The sequence below is a fragment of the Centroberyx affinis genome, unplaced genomic scaffold (genome assembly GCF_046629955.1).
Source record: "Centroberyx affinis isolate AG114_WGS23_722 - 3 ecotype Tasmania unplaced genomic scaffold, CSIRO-AGI_Caff_v1 ptg000379l_1, whole genome shotgun sequence".
Taxonomy (NCBI): domain Eukaryota; kingdom Metazoa; phylum Chordata; class Actinopteri; order Beryciformes; family Berycidae; genus Centroberyx; species Centroberyx affinis.
The window spans coordinates 1-25,080 of record NW_027279048.1 but is presented as its reverse complement, the minus strand read 5'-3'; the positions used below and the strand labels follow the sequence as shown (position 1 = coordinate 25,080).

The following is a 25,080-nucleotide window of genomic DNA, read 5'->3' as shown; positions in this document are numbered from 1 at the left end:
TATTTAACATAGTGAGAAGTACTGTAAGCGTATGTGTTAGTTGTATAGTACAGGTATAAAATGACCTTTGCTTTAACAAAACCACCACAGCCCACAATCATCATTTCAGTCACATTATAAGCTAATGGACACAAATAATTGCAATACTAACATACATTTCAGTCAAAATGAGCCCAAACAAACTGAGAGGAGGGTGGAAGTTGTCGGTGTGAGCTATTAGAGAATAAGGATTCAAGACAATCCTTTTAATCCAATGCAGTCAGATCAATGTTGGGTGAAAACCTTGCATCTCCAAGATGTTAATTTTCCATAACCTAAGAAAAACTTGATTTTAGCTTGACCGCCATGCATTTTTGAGTTTATCCAATGGGTTTTGAAAGGGTTTCTAACCCAAGGGGTCATAGAATTTTAAGAATTGGAGTTAGGAGGTTTTCACATGACCACAGTGATTTGCTTGCAGAAGGAAACGCATTAACTCTCCATCAGTGTCCGGGCTGCTGTCTGGTCAGGAGGAGGTGGTTGTGACGGAGGGTCCGCAGCTCCGTCAGTCTGCCCAGGAGGCGGCCGAAGCGCTGCGGTCCCCCGCGCGGAGCTCCGCCCTGGGCCCCGCACACCCTGGACAGCAGGTCCAGGATCAGCTCTTGCGTTTTCTCGACGCAGCCGGCCGCCTGCAGGGACGCCCGGTCTGCGAGGACAGAGGCACACAGAGAGAGGCTGGTTCATATCGCCCGAAACTGAATCTGTTTCTTTATGTTTCTTTCCAAACATGGAAGAACCACATGGAAGAACCACATGGAAACTCCATTCAAACTGTGAAACGGCGATCTATGGGAATCCATGATTCTAATGCAACGTTTTGATCAGATTCCATAAAAGTATGCATGAACATGTTATTTTCATTCTTAATCTTACTATCCTGTTTTTCAATAGAGAGTTTTAGTGTCCCATGGTCTAAATAAGCACACAATTCTGGGGGAAACACTGCCTATTTATAAATTTTTTGGCATTAAAATGGTCCAATTTGAAGCTACTGAACACAAAATATCGGCTGTCGGTATCTATCACCTATATAGGTCGAACACTAAAGTCCAGCCAGACAGCAAGAAAACAGAGCAGAGCAAGTTTCAACCCTGACAGAGATCCAGTGTCCTTGAATGAAGCAGAAATCTATAGGCAGACAAGCAGCGCTCACCCACAAAGACCTACAGAGATAGACTGAGTTAATCATTGTAGAGGCACCATTTCACTATCTGTTCAAGAGCTCCAGATAAGTTTATAATCGTTATTTACCCACATTGGAACAGTTGAATACTGCATGTGCATCTCTTGACTTGATAAATGATTGGATTATCTTGGACCAAACACCCACAAAGTAAAAAAAAAAAAAAAAAAAAAGTAAAGATTTCTCCTCTGACCTGAGCAGAGCAGAGCTGTAGCGGTGAGCAGGGCGTACTCGGACTCGGTCACCCTTAACGCCGCCATACTGTGGAAGAAGTTGAGCACCGGCCCTAGAAGATCCTCACTGGTTCCTGTACATGCAAGCAAATGGGAAATACCTCACTTATTTTTATATGAAATACCTTGAAACTCCTTTCACAGATCAGAATACTGACTTAAAAACGATTGTGGCTGTATCCATGGACTCACCTGAATTGACCAAGGTCCTACTATGGATGTTTTCCTTGGACTCAATGTTTCTCAGCCAGTAGTGTGTTGACATGTTGAAAGGCTGCAGGGCTGATAATAGGGAAAATATAATAACACTGACAACGCTTTTTGACCCCCTTCCCAAACTCCACTTAGATGAAGAAATTAACCTTGCCAGCTCATATGACCGACAATCCTTTGCTGCAAAAATCTACCATCAACCATCTTAGTGCAGTTTTGAGTCTTAAAATCTTATATTTCTTAAAACAAGTGAAAGAATCTGCTCATGTGGTTGAGATCATTTCAACTTGTTTCCAATGCAAATCAACTGGTTTCCAGAATTATCTTGAATCAAGCGTCATCTTCTTGATACTAGAAGAGCGATCTGCCTTATTGCGCATTGCTTCAAGAAAATTCTCTGAACAAACAGCATTGGAAACAAGTGGAATTACTTCACACCACAGAGATGTTTTCTACAGGTCCAGGTACCTGGACTGGGGCTCGTTGGGTTGTGGGAGAACTGCTGAGCCGAGAGCAGGAACATAACCTCCAGCGAAGAGCTGGACAGGAGAGCGCTCTGGTCTGAGAAATCCAGGAGGTCAAAACCTGCATGGAGAACATTAACATTTGCTTTTTTCCCCATTTAAGCCATGTAGGATTTTCTATAAATAAAATGTTACTTGAATTCTGGAAAACAGAACCATCCATTAGCTCATGTGCTGCTTTCTATCAACATGTTTTTACTCCTTTCCTATACTGCTTTTGAGTCTATTGGAGGTTATTTGTTAAGTTTTGCAGGGAACCAGGCCCAAAGAACACTCAAATTTTAAGGAAGCTCATTTGACACAATGATAAACATGGGTTTCAAATGGGTATAACAAGGGGTGGGACTTTCCATACCCCAGCTTAAGTAGTAGTTTTTATTTTTATAATGTAGAACAATGATCAAGCAAAAATTGCCAGAAATCTATCTGGAAATTTGGAAACCATATCTAAAAAAAACACATATGGGAAGTATTAAGTAACAATGTTCCCTATAAACTGGTAGTTAGTTGCACATTGCATATCTTATCAGTCATTGCTTCATTTTGTCCCTAGAAATTTAGTGGGTATAAGGAGGTTTGGACGTTTTGGTGGCAAATGATATTATGTAGATGCAAGGACTTTGATATAGCTTAGATTTGATAAGCTATCAAGATACCCTTGATTTTGAAATCGCTTCTGTAGCAAATTAAAGGTTAACACCAGTAACTTCATTGGACATCTTTGACATCATCAAATCATCATCATCATCAAAACAGTAGTATTACTTTAAAAGAGGAAGGCACCACAGAGCAAGAAACGGCTCCTTTCTTTCTTATATCCCCTTTGAACTGGAAGCAAATTTAGCATCATTTTCCCTTTGTTGCTATTTGGTTTCTGTGTTAATCTGGCATTCAAATGAACACAGAGGAAAGCAGATTTTAGATTTTGAAAGTCACTTATTGGAGTTCATCTTACCCGGCACTGTCCTGGCAAACTGCAGCAGTCTCTGTAGGTGGGGTGATACTACATCAGACAGACCATCCCCTTCATCTATACATGGCCACTCAAACACCTACGCAAATACAGACAGCATCATACAGCAAGCAATCATGAGGGATAAATGATAAAAGGAAACATGTTTGGAACTACTAGTAGTTTCTCCACAAGGAACTGTGACCCACCCTGCAATGGGGGCTGTCCTGCGCCCTGTACTGCCGATGGGCCTCCACCATCTTGTCCACCATGTACTTCTGTTCTCGGGATAAACTGGCAGACAGAACCTAGTGCAGAGGCAATAAAGCAGGGGGGTGTTTGATGAGGAGAACCAGCATTAGCATTACATGATGTTGTCGCTTTCGCATTTTAAAGCTACAATATGTAACTTTTTTCACATTAAAATAAATAAATGGAATATACACGATCAGTCTGTGTGTGGCTGTGACCCTGTGTGACCCCCTGTTTACCTGAAATTGGCCTTTCAATGATGTTGGGACATTTTGGGGCCAACCAACCAACCAATAAACCAACCACCCAACCAACAATCAAACCAATCATCCCACCAATCAAACCAACCAAACAACCATCCATCTATCTAACCAACCAACCAACCAACCAATAATCAGACCAACCAACAATCCAATCAACCAACCAACTAACCAACAATCAAACCAACCAACTAATCAACCATCCAATCAACCAACAATCAAACAAACCAACCAACCATCCAATCAACCAACCAACCAACAATCAAACCAACCAACCAACAACCAAACCAACCAATCAACCAACAATCAAACTAACCAACCAATCAACCAACAATCAAACCAACCAACCAACAACCAAACCAACCAATCAACCAACAATCAAACTAACCAACCAATCAACCAACAATCAAACCAACCAGCCAATCAACCAACAATCAAAGCAATCAACCAACAATCAAACCAACCAACCAACAATCAAACCAATCAACCAACAATCAAACCAACCAACAATCAAACCAATCAACCAACAGTAAAACTAATCAACCAACAATCAAACCAACCAACCAACAATCAAACCAACCAAACAACAATCAAACTGATCAACCAACTTGTGGTCCAGTACCTGTCCTGGTAGCCTGCTGGTAGAGCTGACCCTCCTGCTGTCTGTGTTCTCCTCCTCCTCCTGTCCTCTGGCTTTACCTCCTTTCCTCAGTCTTTTGGACTGGCACTGCACCTCTGTCAGCAGGCCTGGGGACAAACCACTCACCTTCAATCACCTTCGCTAGTGCATCATTCACAAACCCTCATTTACATTAGATCTGAATGTAATTTAGTGTTGAGTCTTAAACTCATATTTTTATAGAAACAATTGAAAAAAAAATTACCAATGGGGTGAGATAATTTCACTTGATTCCAATGTAAAGCAACGTGTTTCAAGGATTTTCTTGTATTAAGTGTAATTTTCTTCATATCAGTGGAGGGATCTGATTTATTCTGCCTCATTTCAAGCTATTGACACTTGTTGACATTTTTGTAATGCATGTTGCTTTTGGAAAGCAGTCCTAACCAAGCTATGTCCAGTGATTTTAGTATCACTCATAATTCTTTCTGCATTACAAAAAGTAAAATGAGAGTTCAAGCACATGAATTAGGTGTCATTAGAGGAGGAGTTGCCCTCACATTCGGCCAGCATTCCCACGGCGCGGCACTTCCTCAGCCGGCAGTCTTGGCACTTCCTCCTCATGTACATGTCCATCTCACAGCCACCGCCACTCTTACAGCGATACACGGCCTTTTTAGTCACACTCCGCCTAAAGAAACCTTGTGGGGGAACGGGAAAAGAACCAGATGAGGTTAACTAAAGAAATCTTTACTTGAATAGGTACCTGTCAAAATACAATTACGAGACAAAAACCTACGTCAAATGCAAAAACAGCAAGGTAAGAAATGTGAGAACATAAAAACAGACCATAAGAGAGAGGGAGAGAAAATCAGGGTCAGACTGAGAGTTTTCAAAGGCTGATACAGATACTGATATTATTGGATTGAAAGTCAGCTGCCAACAGATGATATTTTGTGTTGATATTCAATGTCTTTTGACCATTTGACCATTTTCATGTTATTGGCAGCATGGAAAAGCCTCTGAAACAGCATTTAGACCATTATGGGACACTAAAACTCTAAACAATAAAGAAGGGGGGAACCTCCATCATATCAACGGTGGACAACATGACAAGCTGAGACCCGACTTTTAATAAAAGGCCAACATCGACCCGATCAAACCAATAGATCGGTCTAACCCTAGACAAAATACATCCTTTACCTTTGCAACCCTCGCAGGTAAGAGCGTTGTAGTGATACCCGGACGCTTTATCTCCACAAACCACGCACAGCTCGTCCTGAGCTCGGCTCTTCCCTCCTGGCCCCACTCGGGTCCTCCGCCCGAGGGCGAGGGGCAGTCCTCCCACCGCGACCACCTGAGCCAGGCCCCCGCACTGGGGCTCGGGGCTGGGATCGCAGGGGGCCTCCATGCAGTGAGGGCTGTAGAGGTAAGGAGGGTGGCAGGGCTGGGAGGAGGAAGAGGAGGACGACGAGGTGGAGGAGGACGGCGATCCATAGAGGGAGAAGGGGAGGTTGACGGGGCTGTACTGCTGTTGGCTGTACGGGAGCGCCTGGAGGTCAGGGTCCTGAAAGGGGAAGCCCAGGGGGTCACCGAGCATGTCTGGAAAGGAGAGAAGGGAAAAGACCTGAGCAATTAACAGCTTGGATTATTTCATCACCCCTCACAATTCATGTTTTTAATCGCTGATGCTCATGTTGGGCATAAAGGCAACTTTTGCTGATTGTTCTAGAAAATTATAACCCAGAACTAGGTTTAAAAGACTGGGAAATGGTATATACACCTGCAGACTTGCACTGGAAGTACATTTTACCCAGTCAGTACCATGAATAATGACCATATTGGGGAAATGATTGACTCTGCATGTATTGTATTCCCATGCCTGACGAGTCGGTACACATCTGTGTCCAGCCTTGGGTCTCAAAGGCACCAGCAGTGACGAGATCAGCCCCTGGCCTCCCAAATAACATAATGGAGGGAGACTGATTGTCAATGAGTGTATCTGCATTTGGCCCGGCCTCGCGACTCCCCCTTGCGCAATCATAACCGGGAAAGAAAAAAGTGAACGAACGTTTCGAGCAGCGCGGCTATGACGGTCACACTGCCTCGGAGTCAAAGTGCGTTGTAGGAATGTGATCCTTGTCCACCATCGTACGTGATTCATGTGTGACTTCATTGCTTTTATGGGTCTTGGGGGATACAATAAAAACGAGCTGAGAGTGAGAGCTTGTGAACGAGTTTGAAAGTGCCACAACAGGATGCAGCTGAGAGTTTGAGAGTTTTGATCAATATTCCGAGCGCTGTAGTCAGCCGTTTATGTCCGTTCAGCGATGGAAACATCTTTGAGTGTGGCGCAGCAGCTTGTGTTTTGCAAGTCCTTGCTCCACTGAGGAAAGGCCGCTGGCAGCCGCTTAAAGCGCAGCTGGACCAGGACGAGGACTGGTCTGGGATCTGTCTACACATTAAATGGAGAGCCCACCCAAATGTCAGTGCTGTTCGAGATGGAAATTACAAGGATAATACATTTTATATTAAGCTGGGTGTCAGTTTCATTCACTGACATTAACAGTGACTCTGATTTATTTTGAACTAGAAGGGCACTCGGAGAGCGCAGACCTCCGCCAAGGTTCGTGCTATTATTGCTTGTTCGTGAGTCGGATCCGGATCCGCTCCAAAATTGAATGGGTTCTTCCTTGGCCCATGCTACACCCTTCCACGAAGTTTCATGAAAATCGGGCCAGTAGTTTTTCCGTAATCCTGCTAACAGACAGACAGACAAACAAAACGGCACCGAAAACATAACCTCCTTGGCGGAGGTAACTATGGTTGAAGAATCCCTTTAAGCTGGGATGGAGGCAACAGACCACCCTCTGTGGTTAATGACGAATTCATGCAGCACTGTGAGTAATGTCAGCAAATCAGCATTGTTTTGGTGAACCATTAAAAATAGACCCTTTAAACTAAATTTGGCAACAAGCGTAGCAATCTTCCCATCCAATCACTGTTGACAAGACTCCCTCTCATCCTTTCACATCAACTCCCGGAACCACTGGCCTTGCTTTCCCTCTCTTTCCACCTATCACCTTCAAAGAACCACTGCTCCCTATCGTTGTGTCAAACAAGATCTCCAAGGTGATGAACGAGTCTTTCCCTCTCCTGTTTTTGTTGCACGGTGATGCTGAAGAGACGGACGGCCCTGCCTTTTGACCCATGGGTGTTAATTGGTGAGACCCATGGGCCACCAATTGGGAGAGTTGGGACAGTTCTACACCTTGACCCATGGGTGTCGAGGTGTAGAACTGTGCGTACCTTAGCCTATGTTCTTATTTAAGTCTCAGTCCTAGGTCCAAATGTGATCTTGTTGTTTTTAAATATTATAATGGTGAGCAAAGATCAAGCAAAAATCTCTAGAAATGTATTTGGAAGCCATGACTGAAAGAAGAATTCTAATGTTCCCTCTAAGCTGACAGTTTGGCGAGCTACATCTAATAATTTATCACACTGACCAAATCATATCATGTCAGTCATCAGTCATTGTTTCAATTTAGTGGATATAAGCAGTCAACTGAATCAATGGTTCTGAAGGGCATGTATCAATTTGACTCCTCCTTTCTCCTCTTACTTTCTCTCTCCAGATGTTTCCTGTCTTAACCAGAGTGTGTGTGTGTGTGTGTGTGTGTGTGTGTGTGTGTGTGTGTGGGATGGGGGGGGGTTGGGCGTGCGGGGGGTGGGGGGTGGGGTTGGAGTCCATGGCTTCTCGTCATGTGACAGAGCCGTGGATAGCACTGTTTGTAAACCATTTTAACGCTGTCTAAACACTCGTCAGCCTCCCTTCCATCCCACGCACGCTAGGGAGCCAACGACACCAGCGATCTACCCCCCATCGAGCTCCACCCCCCCCACCTCCCCCCAACCCCTTCACAAGGGCAGGAGGGGAAGACAACAGGGGGGGGGGGGGGGGGGGGAGTTTGTTGATACTCCTCATTATAAATAGATACTCCGAATGCACGCTCGGGCCCCCTCCTTGCGCGCTGGAGAACGCAGCGAGGCCGGCTGAACTCCCTCAAGAAGATTTTTTTTTTTTTTTTTCCATGTCAGCGAGTGCTCAGGGGCAGTAAATAAACACTTAACATTCATTCATCAATCGCGAGGGTGAATGAGACGAGGTTGCGCACATGTAAACTGCAGCGGCGGACATGAGTGTGCAGAGTACAGTCACATCCTCGTTGTGCAACAGTGTAGAAATTGACATATTTCAATTCAGCTGCATTGCATTGCATTGATTCATCTGCTTGCATGTGTGGGGAACAAGCTACTTTATCTTAAACTAAAGCTTGATTAAACTTCATTATCTCTGAAAGCAGTGCATAAAAACTTCAGATATCAATGAAATATACTGCCTATAGTTTTACAGTATTAAAGTAGGACTGAGGTCAAAGCAGGTCAATATTCCTGTTTTTCTTGGATGTTCACCAGATCTAAAATTTCATACATTTCTGCCACGTTAAAAAAATTTGGTTAACAACCTGTACCTGCCAATGTCCCTAATGAACCATAAAGTTATGCAGCATCATTTGAATTCACTCAAATAACTTTGTGACATGAATGTTCATGTCTGAAGAGAACAGTCTATTTCATACACTTGTTAACTGAAACAAATGTTGGTTTAAATGGGCTTGATTTAAAAAAAAAAATGCATTTATTGGTAACCACATGTCCCTAGTCTAGTCAAGAATAACCATAGTAAAAGCTAATGTCAGTCCAACTTTAATGTATCTGTTGTTGTAAGTCTATATATCAGCACTGATATCACTTCTTATAGCAGTAGAAGAAGAAGCATAACTGGAAGTAGAAGCAGATGCAGTAGAAGTAATAGCAGAAGTAGAAGAACAGGCAGAACCAGACGCAGAAGTATATGCAGAAGTAGAAGCAAACGTAGAAGTTGAAATAAAAGAACCAGAAGCAAAAGGAGAAATGGAAGAAGTAGAAGCAGAAGTGGAAGAAGAAGCAGAAGTTGAAATAGAAGAAGTAGAAGCAGAAGCGGATGGAGAAGCAGAAGTACAAATAGAAGAATTAGAAGTAGAAGCAGAAGTGGAAAGAAGAAGCGGAAGTAGAAATAGAAGAAGCAGAAGCAGAAACTAAAGCAGAAGTAGAATTAGAAGAAGTAGAAGAAGCAGAAGTAGAATTAGAAGAAGTAGAAGGAGCATTGTGGGCTCACCATAGTACTGGAGTTGCTCTGTGGGGCAGTAGCCATCTGAGGCAGAGAGAAACCCCCCGGCCGAAAAGCTCATCTCCAACTCAGTCCACTCTCTCATCTGGACAGAAGATCCTCTCTCCGCCTAGTAATACAGGAACTGTCCTCAAACACACATAAACACACACACACACACACGGAGACAATCACTCGGAGGATTCACAGATATGAAGGATCTGGGACGTTCAGAGACATTCCTCAATCCCCGGGACGCGTCCAGGTCTCTTAGCTGTCCGAGCCGATATCCCAGCCTATTTTTAAAGCAAAGGGCCCCCGCGACACCGAGAACAGAGAAGAAGAAGGAGAGGAGGAGAGCGCAGCTGAGGCTCCGGTCTACGGCGGGTGATGCACTAGAGGAGGGCCGGCGGTCCCCCGGGGGGAGGGGGGAGAGACGCAGGGAAAAAGCCGGGACACCCAGGAAGGAGAGAGACGGGACGGGACTCGGGTCCAAACAGCTGGTCCTGGCTGGGACTTCACAGATCAGAAGGATGAACGGATGGAGGGAGCGAGAGAAAGCTGGAGATATCCTCCCTCATGGGTGGGGGGGGGGTCCCTCATGGGGTGTGTGTGTGTGTTGCATGTTCAGGTTTGGCCTGCATGAGTGTATCCCAGTGTGCAGCAGCTGGGCTGGGCTGATGAGACATGTTCTCAATCTAGTCTTCAGGGTCAAATTAATGAATTCCCACCACTGAATTACTATACTTACTAGAATAAGACTTATGTATTGCTTTGCTGATAAATGGGCTGTTTATTAAAAAGAAAATCTGGATCAGCCAGAGTCGTCCACCTCTGATATGATGGTAAATATGGAATCAGTTTGGTAGAATTGATCAATACTACACTGGTTGTCTATGGGAAGCATAAGAGACTCCTGGTTTCAGTGGAGAGTTTTAGTGTCCCATGATGATGATGAAACGCTGTTTTTGAGGCTTTTCCACTCTGCCAAGAATAAAATCCTGGGGGAAACACTGACTAATTGTAATTTTTTTGTTATTTTTTGGGATGAAAATGGTCAAATTTGAATTTAGACCACCTTTAATTGACGCAAAATATTGGCTATCGGCAGCTTCAATCTAAAAATATCAATTAAACCCTAATCCTGATATTGCCGTTATTTACTTAAAATGTGTGTTTGAGTGTGTGTAATGTACCAACATGACTGCGCGTTTGTCTTCCGAGCCTTGGGAGTGTGTTTACTCGGCCTCTTGTTTGCCACTGCTCTGTTTGTGCTGCAGTTAATATTGGACAGCGGTGAGATTTAAGGGGCTCGGGGACCTCCGCCTCCCCCGCGGGCCGCTCGACCTCGGGCCCGGGCAGAGCCAAGGAGTCGAGGCCCGAGCTGCCCCCCGAGGAGAGAGAGGAGCGACCCCGACGCTGGCCCGTAAACTCCTCACCAGGGGCGTTAGACATGCAGCATGCTTACTGAGGATTAATGGCGTCCTCCCACCCGCGTATCATCCCTTCTCTGGCTCATTATAAAAGGCCTGTTCCCAACCCAAGCGCTGCGTTAGGAAAGAGGGAACGCCGATGTTCTTTTCCCATTGCTTACTGATAGCTGGAGCCGTCACTGATGGGATGGCGATGACAAATGAAACAGGAATTTGGTTGAAACAAGGTCGTTATGTCCAAAGTGCACACTGCGGCGGCGGGACACGATGCCGACATGGCCTAAGGGTAAACACAAAACTGTTAAAGCAGCTGATTGGAGACAACAGGCGATCCGAGAGCAAATAGGCTCCTAAATCTAGAAGAGGCTGTTCTGTAACTGTAGAACGTAGCATCAAACTAGCATCAGCAAATAGACCTAAAATAGATCTATATGGTTTTATGTGGTGCCAAAATTTTACCCAAGCAACTGCTTTTTTATGTTTGTCTGTTTTTGTGATATAGAACCATACAAAACACGAAAACCCTCACCCATGGAGGCATTAATGATGTAATCTACAGGGTATTTGCATGTCTCAGAAAGCCAAACTGAAGAGAGACAAACTAAGAGCTTTTTAATGCTACCTGCAATTGAATTTAAAAGTAAATTATTAACCAAAATAAAGACACAAAGCTGGCAAAACCATTTCTGACTAAACATAGCTAATGAAAGTTGTGAAGCTATAAATGGACAGAATAAGGAAAAGGGACAGCAGGAAATTCCCTGTTAAGGGACACAAAGTCCAACTGTGTTTAGTAAAGCAGACAGGATGCAGGTTGTACTACTAACCCTGTTCTGGATTCATCTAAGAGTGGACATGCAGTGCAAAGAAACCTGGAAAAATTAAGGCCTCTAATAACTGCATTTAAGACATTTTAATACTTTTAAGGCCTAGATGAATTTTGAAAGACTTTTTCAGACTCTTTAAGGACCTGTGGTGAAGAAGTTCAACTCCACCAAGCTCAAGTCATTCTTGTCTGTGCTAGGGACAGATTCGGTTGGTTCTCTTGGGTCCAAAAATAAATTTGAATCCCAAATAGTAAAGTACTCTAATAAAGCCCATGGTGAGCAGGATCATAGGAGTTGCAGGTAAAAGAGCCATACAGTAGAAATGAATGTTCCACCTTGCTCCATAGTTGAAAAAAGTCCTCTAAGGCCCCTGACTTAACATCATCATTTACAGTTGCGTAGATGAATGCCTCATGCATGACAGATTTGTGGTAATTTCTAGAATGGCATGAATCCATTCCTGGAGAAGAGGTGGTCTACTGTTATTTTTCCCTTCACAGCGATGTTTCACGTATCCGGCAAAACAAACCGTCCCTCAAACTGTCTCTGACTTCCGAGAAAAGGCAGGAGAGAGGAGGAAAAAGAGAAAGTAGTGGAGAAAGTAGAGTGCGGAGAGGCCAGCTTGTGGTGTCCATTTATTATCATATGACGCTAAGCGATGGGGGCGATGTCTTAGAGCGTACAAATGTCACCATGGATCTTCTGTTGTAGCGGAGGTGTCACGTTGTTGGACACGGGCCTGAACGCAGGGCTCGCCCCGTGGGAGATGACTGTCACGAGAGAAGAGGAGGAGGAGGGGGACGGAGGGAAAGAGTGGACATTTAAGGGCGCGTTCACGGCGAGCGGTTCTCGAACTCTGAAGCGTTTCCTCCTTTAGTCCGGCTTGTTTGGCCAGGTGAGAGCGATGCCATCCGGACCCTGGTGGCACCAAATAAGACGCCTGAGAATGCGTCTCAGTCCTCTTCCAAGAGAACTGTGGTGCGATTCATTAGGAAGGAGAACGTAATCCCAACCTACAGGAAACCACCCCGAGACACAAGGGTTTATGGGTACAAGGAGAAGCATGATGACATCTGACAGCAGTTCCTCATGCTTGGAAAGCCTAGCATAACAAAGCACAGCTATTTCTTCATGTGTTCTCAACTGGTACGAACACTAGAGAAGAGCAGACAAGTCATGACAGGGACTGAAATCAGATTTGTTTTGACCAAGGTACTTGTGAGTCATGTGACTTTTGTGAACAAGCCCTGTTTGGCTTGTAACTGGCCAGTGTGAACCTAAACCAACTAAACAAAGTAAACTTTTCCCACTATGGTCCAGACCAAAGAACACCAGCTGTAGGTGTGATCGCACCTTTAAACCAATTAGTCCTGCAGCACTGCCAGTATAAGCCTGGGGGTAAAGCGCACCATGGGTCCCGTACAGGGCGTCCCATGCGTCTGGCTCCAGCTCTCTTCTCTTTATCAGAGAGCTGTTTGCTGGTAGCTGCGGCTCGATAATGGGCCGGACTGTTTACTGATCCTAACAGGAAACAGACGCTTACATTAAAAGTGGCCTTGCAGCCCGGGATTTGTGGGTAAAGTCCATGGCTAACGTCTGAGCATATGTGTGTGTTTGTGTGTGTGAGTGCGAGTGGGGGGGGGGGGGGGGGGGTATTTGGCTATCATGACATGAGGAATGCAAAATTGTCCTATGTTAGTTATGTGTAGTTATTTATCCCTATTACAAACTATTTTCGATATTTGGAACTTCTCTAGAGGTTATGATGATTTTGGAATTTCAAAGCACAGTATTTGCTCATTGTTCCCGTCTACAAAAAAGGCTATTTTGATAAATCCCTTTCATACCAACCTGAACCATTGACTTTGCATTGAGATTATGGATAAAATACCTAATAATTCCTCAGAAAAACAATACGCTACTGTAAAGAAATTACAATCAAACTTAATGCTTTTGGCATGCAAAAACAGGGCACCACAGTAATAATAACCATAATAAACTGCAGCATTAAAGCCCAATGACAAGATAATAATGTGATGAGGCAGAAATGCAGTGTTGAGAAAACGTTTAACTCTACAGGTCAAATCAATTGCTCGCATTTCAAGAGTTATTTAGTCAGGAAGCAGGACAGAAGCCAGCTGATGTTCGGGTCAAAGATCGCTAAAGTACACCGTCTTGACATTATAAACTATTCCAGCTATGTATAAGTTGTGTAAGTTAGTAGCAGGGGTTATGGACTCACCGCTGATGCTGCTAGTCTTCCTGGTGCTGCTGTGTGTCCTGGTATCCTCTCGCTTTTTCCGCCTCTTGCATTTTGTAACGTCGACTCCAGTCCAGCCTCCATCCTCACACACTGAACTCACACACACACACACACACACACACACAGAGTAAACAGAGCCTCTCAAATGAGACAGTTACTCATAATATGTATTTTAGATGGAGCAACATGTGGCCGTATGGAGGGGGAATCATCCCGACCCAAGATCTTCTATTACAGTGAATGTTCTCAAAATTGGTCAGTGAGGTGAACGGTTTGTAGAAATAATTCCTAGTCGTGTTTTGGGGAAGAACGTGGGGAAAACCTGTAAAAAAAAAAAAAAAAAAACTGAAATGGGAAACAATAAGAGCATTTATATAGACCAGTGGTTCTCAACGTGGGGTCCGGGGACCGCCAGGGGTCCTTGAGGGGGTCCCCAGCAAATTTCTGAGTTGTAAAACTTCAGCATTATTTCATTTACAAGAAGTTAACACAATTAGAGAATGTAGAAGAATGACAATTTTGATCATAGTTTCACTGTTATCTCTCTACCTGCAGTGCATATAGTCATGGAATTCTGGACAAAATCATATCTAACAATAAAGACAGATCTCAGATTTGGGTTCAAGAGACAAAATCTCATCAAGTGGGGGTCCGTGGCTCTAATGTGGACTAAATTAGGGGTCCTTGATATGAAAAAGGTTGAGAATCACTGCTATAGACGATGTAAACATTAACTAGGGATGGGATGATACGTGATATCTCGCGATACGATTCAATACACGATATGGGGTTCACGATTCGATACAACCACAATACGATGTAATAAATAAAAGTTAATTGACTTTGCAGAATTATGTTTATTTTTAAGTCACAAATCTTTCTAGCGATGGCATTGGCTTGCTAGAATGTAAATAATTTAAAAATGTCATTACAAAGTGCAAATAATAGAATTTGGATGGATGAAATTGTGATGGTCAAGCCGTCTCATTTGTGATTACGACAGCAGAATAAAATGGAGCCAATATCGCGATTCATTTTTCTGCCCCACTATATGTTTTGTCACTTTTTTGTATTGCGATATATTGAATTTCAATGTATCTTCCCATCCCTAGGAGACAGGTTCAGTCAGGTCATTCCCTCCTTCTCCGCTGTGGCTGATAGTCTCCCACTGGACAGGTTGAATTACAATGGAGCGAATACAGGCTCTTCATTTAATCCTGGTGCAACCGAGACGCCCACATTTCTATTATTCCTTCTTCTTTATCCAGGGAAAGTTGACAGAGCATCACGCCTTTTTTCTGGCTTCACATTCATTCACTTCCACACGTTCAGTTTTGGAGCTGCCCAGTTAAGGAGCAGCACTGGAGCACTCACTTTCCCCAGCCAGTCCAGGGATTCAAACCGGCACCTTTCCAGTCACAAGACACCCCCCCCCCCCCTCACACACACACACACAAACACTACTGGTAAGGCCCCAGCAGTCCTGGAGTCACCTCATTAAGACATTCCCAGTATAGTGTGTTTATAAACAGCCTCTTAGTTCATATCCCTGATGATGGATGGAAGCTCCCTATCACTGGCTCTTCCTGCTAACTCCCCGTCCCGCTTAACAATCTCTCTGCCCCGTTTCACAACCATAAGCCATACCCCCCCACCACCACACACACACACACACACACACACACACACACACACACACAGTTCTCCTCACTGAACCCAGCATGATAGTTTTTGTTCTGACCTTGCTTCCTCACTGGGTGGGCCCTTAATGTCTCTTGTGTGTGTATGCATATGTTTAAGTGTGAAGAAAAGTGTGTGTGTGTGTGTGTGTGTGTGTGTGTGTTATAAGGGAGGGAGGGAGGGATTCCCAGGGCCAGAGCGAACAGTGAATCGGCTAATGAAGAAAAACAACGCGGCTGTCAAGGCCTCCCAGCAGCAGGTCAAGCCCGGTCCCGGGGTGCCGAGGTCATCGGGGGGCGGGGGGGTCAAAGGTCAACATCAAGGCCAGGAACAGGCCTTGGCCCCCGCTGCTCTAACAAATGGAGGTGGAGGACGTACACAGGGAGGGGGGTGAATGAAAAGAGCAGAGAAAATTGGTAACTGCTATTTATCCATTTAATGTTCACCGCACTTACAACGGACCCACTGAACACATTTAACAATTTTTCAAGGTACAAAACCAACTAACTGTGTTAAAACGTGTAAAGAAGTGAGGATGAAGTGAGGAGAACCAAAAAAAAAAAAAAAGTTGTATGTGAATGAAAAACTGTAGTGAAAATCTTGAGTGAGCAATGTGACTTAACACCAATCCGAATGTACAACAAGTCAAGTGTCTGGATGTGAGACAAATAGCAAAATAAACTCCTTTCAAGGAAAATTGATATCTAAAATGCACAAAAAAACCCATAAATGCTAAAAATAAAAACGTTCTTTTTGATTAAGGCAATTGGTGTAAACCGATCAATTAAAAATAGAACTCGACTACATACATTTACACGTTACAGTTTTACAATACATTTTTTTTACATTTTCAAATGAGACACATCACTGCGGTCACATCTCTGTGAGCCCGAAACACCGAAAAAGATTCAAGTTACACGTGCTGAATCGCTGTAAACGGGTTCTTCTACATTTATCAGTCAGGGCTTCATGCAGCGGGTAGTGTCATAATCTTCAAAGCGTTTGGCAACTTTAAAAAAAAAACACTAGAGCGATTTTAGAGAAAACCTCTGTGCGGCCTGGCCTCTCACGCCAGCAGGTTTCCCATGCCTAAAATCCAGGTTGTGACCTAAAATCGGGAGAGGGCTGACAGGAGGAGCTTCCCAGCCGTGTCTGACAGCTGAACCTCTCAACCGTCCCTTTAAAAACGAGAAGATTAAGAGCGATTAACAGTACGTCACAGCACCGCGATGCGACCCGACGAACAACCTCGTCTGTCTCAGTACTTTTGGTGACAAAAACCACAGATCGCATACATTAAAAAAAAAGAAAAAGAATAAATAAAACTATAAAACTGAACAAAAAGGGATTTTCTTCATCCTGCGTGTCTGTCCAGCCATGATTACGCGTTGGGAATGTGATTCTGAGGGTTCACTGGGGGGGGGGGGGGGGTGAGTGTCTGGTCGCGTCCAACCAGTAGACCCTGGGCTCGCCGGTCTAGTTGCCCAGCAGAGCGGCGGTCTCGTCGCAGCGGCCGTCCGCCTCCACCGGAGCGTTGCGGTAAATCAAGAACTGGATGGAGATCTGAACCGGGGCGTCAAGGAAATCTCAAGAACACTGTGGTGCTAGAAAACACAATTAACTGTGAAGCAGAGGTGTGACCAAGTCCGCTTCGTTCGAGTCCCGAGTCAGTTTCAAGTCTTGAGGCACAAGTCCCAAGTCAAGTCCCAAGTCTAAATGTAGATTATCAAGTCAAGTCCAAGTCAAGTCCATGTCATTAATGTCAAGTCTCAAGTCTAAATGTAGAACAGCAAGAACAAATCAAGAGTCCAGTATCAATTTAATATCTTAAAGAAAACTAAATATCTAGGACTTTTCAATGCAATATGGTTTTAATAGGATAAAAACTTGGTAAGAGCATCATGAGTTTGATTTCTAGAATCAGTTTCAACTTCAATAAATTCAATCATTCCATCCAAATTCAGAAAACAGAATTTAAATTCAGTCGTCTGCTGGAACAAATCTCATCACTTTCAATCTAAGTCATTTACACAAACACAAGATCTCAAGTCAAGACTTTAGAAACCTTTTCAAGTCATCAAAGCACAAGTCAGAGTCAAGTCCCAAGTCACCAGAACCCAAGTCAAGTCAAGTCCCAAGTCTTCTCTTCATGCATCAAGTCAAGTCTCAAGCAATTCAAACTGTGACTTGAGTCTAACTTGAGCCCAGGTCTTGTCACTCAGTAGTGACTCTTTTCCATCTGCTTTATCATATACTAGGGCCGATACTGGCCTTTTGTTAAAAGTGGATATCGGCCTGTCAATCTCATCTACCACCAATATGATGGAGGTTTCTCCCTGACTGCAGCTACATCAAAACAGACTGTAAAAACTGCAATGAAATTTTACTTTGCACTTGAATTGTTCCATAATGTTTTGTAAATTAATTCTTCAGTTGAAGGCCTAATGCATCTCAGAGTTTCCCCTACCAAAGCTGGGTGGCTCATCCTGCCTTAACCTGAGAATAATTTCTTTAGTCTGGGTTTCAGTGGAGAGTTTTAGTGTCCCATGAGCATCTCAATGCTATTTTAGAGGCTTTTCCACCCTGACAAGAATACAATTCTAGGGGAAACACTGAACCCTTATAATAATTTAAGAATTTCTTTGGGCATGAAATGTAAAGACACTGAATACTGGCACAAAATATCAGCTGTCAGCAACGTCACTCTTAAGATATCATCATCGATCTATGGAGAGAAACAACTGACGCAATCCAGACCTTTGAAGCTGAATTGAAGGAATTATATTTTGAGTTTCATGGTCCTAAGAAAGCTTTGCAAACTTGAAATAAAGAAATCTGTCTTTGTCATTCCAGTTTGAATACTTGTGAAAACATTTTAAATGCTTGTAACTCAACGTTTGATTTAGCCTTAATTAATGGTTGCATGTAATGAAGTTACAAAACTTTGACATGTAACGCTACAAAACTCTCTACAAAGTTTCCGTATTCTTATTCATATGCTATGTTTTCTTTGCTGTCTCCTATTACTATTTTGCTATTTCCCTGTGGGGAATCATAAAAATGTCAAAAACTTACGACTTTTGATATCTACCATATATCCACCCCCCGTCCCCCACCCCCACCCACACAAACACATACAATCACGAGACCTAAACCCATGTGACATGCTGTCCCCTCCTCTAGATCAGAGCTGCCTAAAATGTAGCAAGTACATGGCATTAGGGAGAGCCCCGAGGCCCGGCAGCATGTGGTTTTTTTTTTGGTTTTTTTTTTGTTGAAAGGATACCATGAGGTCGAGGGAGAGCGTGCCCAGGCTGCCGATGAGCCAGGGCAGGTGGTGGATCATGTAGCTGCCCTCGCCCTCGCCCCGGTCCGGGTTCTTCAGCAGGACGCTCAGGCCGTACGTGGTGTTACCCAGGATGACCAGGGCGAACAGGAAGTACGACACGCCCTCCGTCGACTTCCTCTTGTACTGCGGGGGGGGGGGGTATAAGAGAGGACGGGAGAAGAAGAAACGTGAAGGAAGACGTTTCCACAACCACCTCGCATTTTTCTTTCCCCCCGTCAGAATTTCGAGCGCCTGCGGGATCTGTTTCATTTTACTGGGTTTAAAAAATGGTTTTAATGGACATGTTTTCTCCAGCATCAGTATAATGAAAAATTCCCTGGTGTTATGCGGCTTTCTGGATTTGAATGCTATACTTGAAAGTAGGATTTAGAGCTGCAACGATTAATCGATTAGTTGTCAACTATTAAATTAATCACCAATAATAATAATAACCAATAGTAATAATTTAAGAAAAATAAGTCAAAATTCTCTGATTCCAGCTTCTTAAATGTGAATGTTTTCTGGTTTCTTTCCTCCTCTATGACAGTAAACTGAATATCTTTGGGTTGTGGACAAAACAAGACATTTGAGGACGTCATCTTGGGCTTTGGGAAACACTGATCCACATTTTTCACCATTTTCTGACATTTTATAGACCAAACAACTAATCGATTAACCGAGAAAATAATCGACAGATTAATCGACAATGAAAATAATCGTTAGTTGCAGCCCTAGTAGGATTATACTGATATTTCTATTTTTATTATTATTAATAGTAGAACAGGTGTCCTGGGTTTCAGTGGAGAGTTTTAGTGTCCCATGATGGTCTAAATGCTGTTTCAGAGGTTTTTCCACCCTGACAAGAATAGAAACACTGAATACTTGTAATTTTGGGGAATGAAAAAGGTCAGATCTAAAAACATTGATATTGGCAGCATCAATCCAAAAATATCAATATCGTTATCAGCCTTTTAAAAACCCATATTGGTCAACCCCTACTGTACAGTACACCTAGAAATGCAGCTAATAGTACTTATCATTGTGCATGTACTAAAGGCATTTTGGACACAGTGTATGTTTCTACTCAGCCTGTCCTACTCACATTAGTGTACATCTGGGGGAGTCTGGAGCAGAGGTAGAGCACCGATGACACCGAGCCGATGGAGAAGCCGATGATCTCCTTGGTGGTGAAAGCCTGGAGCGGACGGAGAGGGCGGGCGGCGTTAACACCAAATAAAGCCGGGAATAACCGGTTCACCTCGGTTCGCCGGTTGACCGAACGAGGCGCGTCTCACCTGAATAACGCCGACGTCAGAGGTTGAGAGCAGGGCGCGGCCTTTGAACCCGGAGGGCGCCGCCTCCCACCGGGGCCCGGGGAGGGGGAGGGGGGCGAGGCCGGCGGTGCAGCCCAGGACGCAGGCCAGCCCCACCGCGTGTAAAACCCTCCTGCCTGGAGAGCAGAGAGAGGGGAAGACGGTTGGGGTCCGCCGTCAATACTGGCAGACTCAGCACATTCCTCCAGACAGGGCGGACCGTGTCGAAGGTCAGCAGCAACAAGGCACGTGATGACATCATTACAGGGTTCAGGGATTACCTCTTCCCTCTGTCTGCACTAGTCTTGGGCCATTGTTCCTTATCACTGATCTAGGAGGCTTGTTCACTATGCGGCCATGTCAGATAAAATAGATCCTTTCAATAAACAGTAGTGCCTTGGAGGTTATTGAACTGTTACTTCTATGACCTACTGGGGATAAAAGATACTGTATGCATGACTTTTATAAGATAATGACCACACCAGATCATTTAATTGCCTGTGTTGTCCAAGGTACACAGATGCATCTGAATTGTGCATTTCAGTTCTGCTTCTGTTTACCAGGACGTCTGTGTGTGTGTGTGTGTGTGTGTGTGTGTGTGTGTGTGTGTGTGTGTGTGTGTGAGTGTCAGATACCAAACAAGGCTTTGATCAATCTGTCAATGCACTGGAACTCACACAGTGAAACCCAAAGACAATGGCTCTCACACCGCGGGATTAAGAGTGTTAAGAGCGAAAAAGCAGAAGGAAAACACTCACTTTCAGCCGTTCTGTTCCTTGTTTTGTAGTAAAGGTACATGCCTAGCATCACCAAATCGGCCAGGACGTAATAGACTGCTGTATATGTCTGGAGGAGAGGAGAAAGAGAGAGAGAGACATGACAGTCAGATGTGACAGGGAAAAAAAACACCTATTTTCTTGGCACAGAAACAAAAACATGTCCACTTGGTCACTATGGTTAGCAGCCAAAGACTGATTCAAACATTTTGTGTGTCTGAACTACCAGTCACCTGAAGTGGGAGCTGGTCAGCTAAGAAGGAGCCCACTAGATTGCAGCTGTCACCTCCCAGCCACAGCAGCAGAAACCAAATAGAGAGCGCGCTGTCCATGTTCCCCGTTCTGCAGGAGCTGTAGTACTGTCTGCAACCGGGGAGACAACAGAATTTAAAGATACGAGGCGTTCAGATGGGTTCAAGTGCTGCCTGTGAGAGGGCTGAGACACCGTTATTTCACTTACGGGAGCGAAGACACCATGAAGCAGAGAATGGACAGCAGGCCTAGGGAGACGCTGGCCATGTCCCTGCCGTCCTGGGCGCATTCCCCAAGCCCTTCCCAAACCCAGACCGAGCCGTTAGGGCACAGGGTGGTGAAGTTTCCCTCCATGGTCCAGCCGACGGCCCCCCGCGTCAGGACTCCCTCTGACCACATGTTCTGCGGGAGAGAAAAGCCTCGGTAAAAAAAAAACCCCAAGTCATCCCAAGTCTACAGCTTTCATTACAACTGGGCAGCACCTGATCTACTACATTACTGATATGTTTTATTTTCACGGTACTTCTCTGAAAGCAAAGTGCTTTACATGAAGGCATAAAAACAAGATTAGTAAAAAAAAAATATATGGCATATATCTTTTCATTGCTTCATCACACAGTCAAAATCAGCCACATAAACAGCAAAGAAAATAGCACACTGGGTCACAAGTAACACAATTTCCAGTTAACACGATCGTAACCGGGGTCAATAACCATTGACAACATAAAAAACAGGCTGTTTGGATTTACATTTTGCTTTGGTTTGCTGATTAGTTTAACAAAGTGAGACAGTTCCGGTAACGTTAGAAGAATTACTTTTGTTTTTTCTTTTAGCCTACCATAATATCAGCAGAGAAAAAAACAAAACAGTTAGCCATTTAGCTAGCGACCATAACAATGAATAGCTCGCTTTCGTCTGTGATTTTTACATCGAAAACGTCTAGTAAACTACCTGTTGGCACACTGGGGGAAAGGGGGGGAAAAGCATAAACTGCTCTTGCCTGTTAAGCCGCTGATAACTGCCGATAACGTCCTTTCCAGAACAAAACCTCTCAGACGTCTGGCGACGCTGACAACACAACAAGGAAGCAGGCTGTAAACAATGTGGTAGCGACTGAGCGGATTGGTCGTTAAGCTGCAACGTCACGGAAACGAGGCGTGGCTTCGCAAAGGTAACAGGTGACCAGTGGCTCGTGAACCCCAACTATTCTCCAAAAACAAGCCGCGTCAAACCACCCTGGCTTTCAAAATAAAAGTTTAGCTCGACACTTTATTCTAGGAGGCCGCATAGCCTTTAGGAACATTGTGCAATCATAGCTTCATTTCATTATTGCTTAATTCATTTGAAATTAGGACAGTGAGAGAATGATATAAGCTTCACTCCCACTGCTACCTCCTCACTTGGAGTATACACTGACGTCTCTAGTTCTATTCCAAACCACATAAAACAACAAATATCTTCTGAGACTGGGGTCCCCCAGACAAAATCTTATCATTTTTTTTTTTTGTATTTATTTTTATTATCATCAGCATCAGATATACAAAGTTATCCAAAAGCATAGCTGGAGTAACAGAACAGTAATAAAGAATAACAGACATACAAATATACAACGCCAGGGGTTACAAACAAAGTTTGACACCCTTCTCTCCTTTCCCACGTGAACTACTTCCGATTGCACAACGCAAGACCCGCCTTAATGGGATGACTGACAGGTAGACGCCTGTGACAATGTTAATACAGTCAAAGATGCTCTATAAAATGCATTTGCAATTGCATTTTGCCAGGGAATCAGCGCAGTGGTGTGTGTATTAAATGGCCAAGACAGGAGGCGCTGTTTCGCTTTTTACATTTGGATAAGCATTTACATTTTGCCACCTTTACAGCATAATATTGTCTTTAATAATGAAATGTAAAACACCCTATTAGAGAGTGTAAAACCATATAAGGTAAATGACATATCAATTATAATTTTGACACCATTATTGCATAATCACATGAAACATATCTATGCAGTTCGGGAAATACATTTAAATTTTCCAATTTGCATCATCATTTGAATAAAGCTAAAAATAAAGCGTGCAAATTCCTGTTTTAAATGAAATGTCAATACTAGTACAGGAATTGTCAAATGCAAAAAAACATTATTAAATTTTCATTTTGAGCCAAAAACTGCACATACAAGTGGTAAATATAAATTCAAATGTAGGATTACATGGCCATTTTAGATATTACATTTCCATCTGAATTATGCATGCGATACGCTTCCATACAAATGAGGTTCAAATGTGTATCTATGTGAGGGTCAAAGCTGACAAGACAAAGCCTGGGAACCCCTGCACTTGGGTCAGCTTGAGTAATTCCAGCTTGGTGTCCCAGCGGGCGCACATTTCACATATTCTCAACACATATTAATAACCCTTGTTAAGCAGCCTTTGTCGCTCCGCTTGGTAATTCAGTCATTAGTCTTGAGCCGTCTACTTCGACATTAGGCTCCCACATTCTTCTACGAGCTTTGCATTTTAGTATTAAGCTGTGAAAATATTGCTAATCACATCCAGGTCCACGTCCATTGCTTATATAGGGGCAATATTGCTACTGACGGGTCCATCTAGTCACGAGAAATCGCGTTCTCTAGTGCAGTGGTTCTCAACGTGGGGTCCAGGGACCACCAGGGGTCCTTGAGGGGGTGCCAGGGGGTCCCAAGCAAATTGATGAATTGTTAAACTTCAGCATTATTTCATTAACAAGAAGTTAACATAATCAGAGTGTAGAATAACTGTTTCATAACTGACATATTTTCACTGTTATTCCTCTACCTGCAATACAGATAGTATAGACAAAGTCATATCTAACAATAAAAAATATTGTCAGATTTGGGTTGAAGGCACTAATTTAGACTAAATTAGGGGTCCTTGATATGAAAAAGTTTGAGAATCACTGCTCTAGTGTATGTAGAGACGGTCACAACAAACCCTATCAAAAATCTCCAAATTTAATGTTACTTTGCTTATTAGGCAAACATTAACACCTGATAAAACATTACTTTAAGAGCTAATACGAATTGCTAAGAGCCACTCTTCAATACATACACCCAATAGACCAGTAGCACTTATTTCAATAACATAACTTATAGAATGAATTCCCCTGTTTTCCAACAATATTTTTCTTCCACCAAAATACACCGTAAAGGCAGACAGCGAACATTGAACCAATTATAAAACTGGGATATTATTATAATAACGTGCTGCTTGGTGGATTGGATGTATGCCGAATTGAGTAGTGGATCCTAACGATTCAGAAAGTGTCTTGCCATATTCTGCGAGGTGTACACGTTTGCCGATAAACAAGGAAACATTAAATTGCCAGGTTTTGAATGGAGTTTGGCGTTAGTGTAGATACAAGAGAGAAGGGAGCGTGCCATCTAACCCGGTGTTATACCGGCCTGTTTATATCAGTTGAAAATATTTGAGTTCGAAAGGCTTAGTCTAGATAAACCAGTCACCTGAATATACACCCTGTCTAGTCGAGAGAAAATATCCTACCTCGGGAAGAAATTGACGATTTAAACCGCAGTCAGACTTTGAATGAAATTGGGTAGAAAGGCATCGACATGCTACTTCCGTAATGTCTGAGATGAACTTGATGTAAACAGCTGACTGTCTGTCTGCCTGCCTGCCTCTCTGACGACTCAGCACCAAACTACGCTGATGTCAGGTCCTGCGGT

General features: G+C 43.6%; 2 protein-coding genes across 4 annotated transcripts; both read right to left on the bottom strand.

The window, feature by feature from the left end:
• Positions 1–482: 482 nt before the first annotated feature.
• Positions 483–9,590, bottom strand: LOC139641498 (bile acid receptor-like). Its single transcript, XM_071515915.1, has 10 exons — positions 9,494–9,590; positions 5,479–5,877; positions 4,836–4,976; positions 4,279–4,403; positions 3,354–3,452; positions 3,148–3,244; positions 2,137–2,253; positions 1,648–1,737; positions 1,416–1,529; positions 483–685 (listed from the first exon to the last, which is right to left on the bottom strand). Exons 1-10 carry the CDS (start codon positions 9,588–9,590, stop codon positions 483–485), a joined length of 1,482 nt encoding a protein of 493 aa, XP_071372016.1.
• Positions 9,591–16,040: 6,450 nt separating this feature from the next.
• Positions 16,041–24,974, bottom strand: LOC139641496 (lysosomal amino acid transporter 1 homolog). 3 transcript variants are annotated; one of them, XM_071515914.1, is made up of 8 exons: positions 24,899–24,974; positions 21,565–21,758; positions 21,338–21,467; positions 21,087–21,174; positions 20,311–20,465; positions 20,118–20,210; positions 18,974–19,159; positions 16,041–17,250 (listed from the first exon to the last, which is right to left on the bottom strand). In XM_071515914.1, the coding sequence occupies exons 2-8, from the start codon at positions 21,753–21,755 to the stop codon at positions 17,164–17,166; spliced, it is 930 nt and encodes a 309-aa protein (XP_071372015.1). In that variant the 5' UTR covers positions 21,756–21,758; positions 24,899–24,974; the 3' UTR covers positions 16,041–17,163. The 3 variants fall into 3 exon arrangements, with proteins under 3 accessions (XP_071372015.1, XP_071372014.1, XP_071372013.1); XM_071515913.1 differs by lacking the exon at positions 24,899–24,974 and adding an exon at positions 22,357–22,419; XM_071515912.1 differs by lacking the exon at positions 24,899–24,974 and adding an exon at positions 22,195–22,232.
• Between the last annotated feature and the right edge of the window lie 106 nt (positions 24,975–25,080).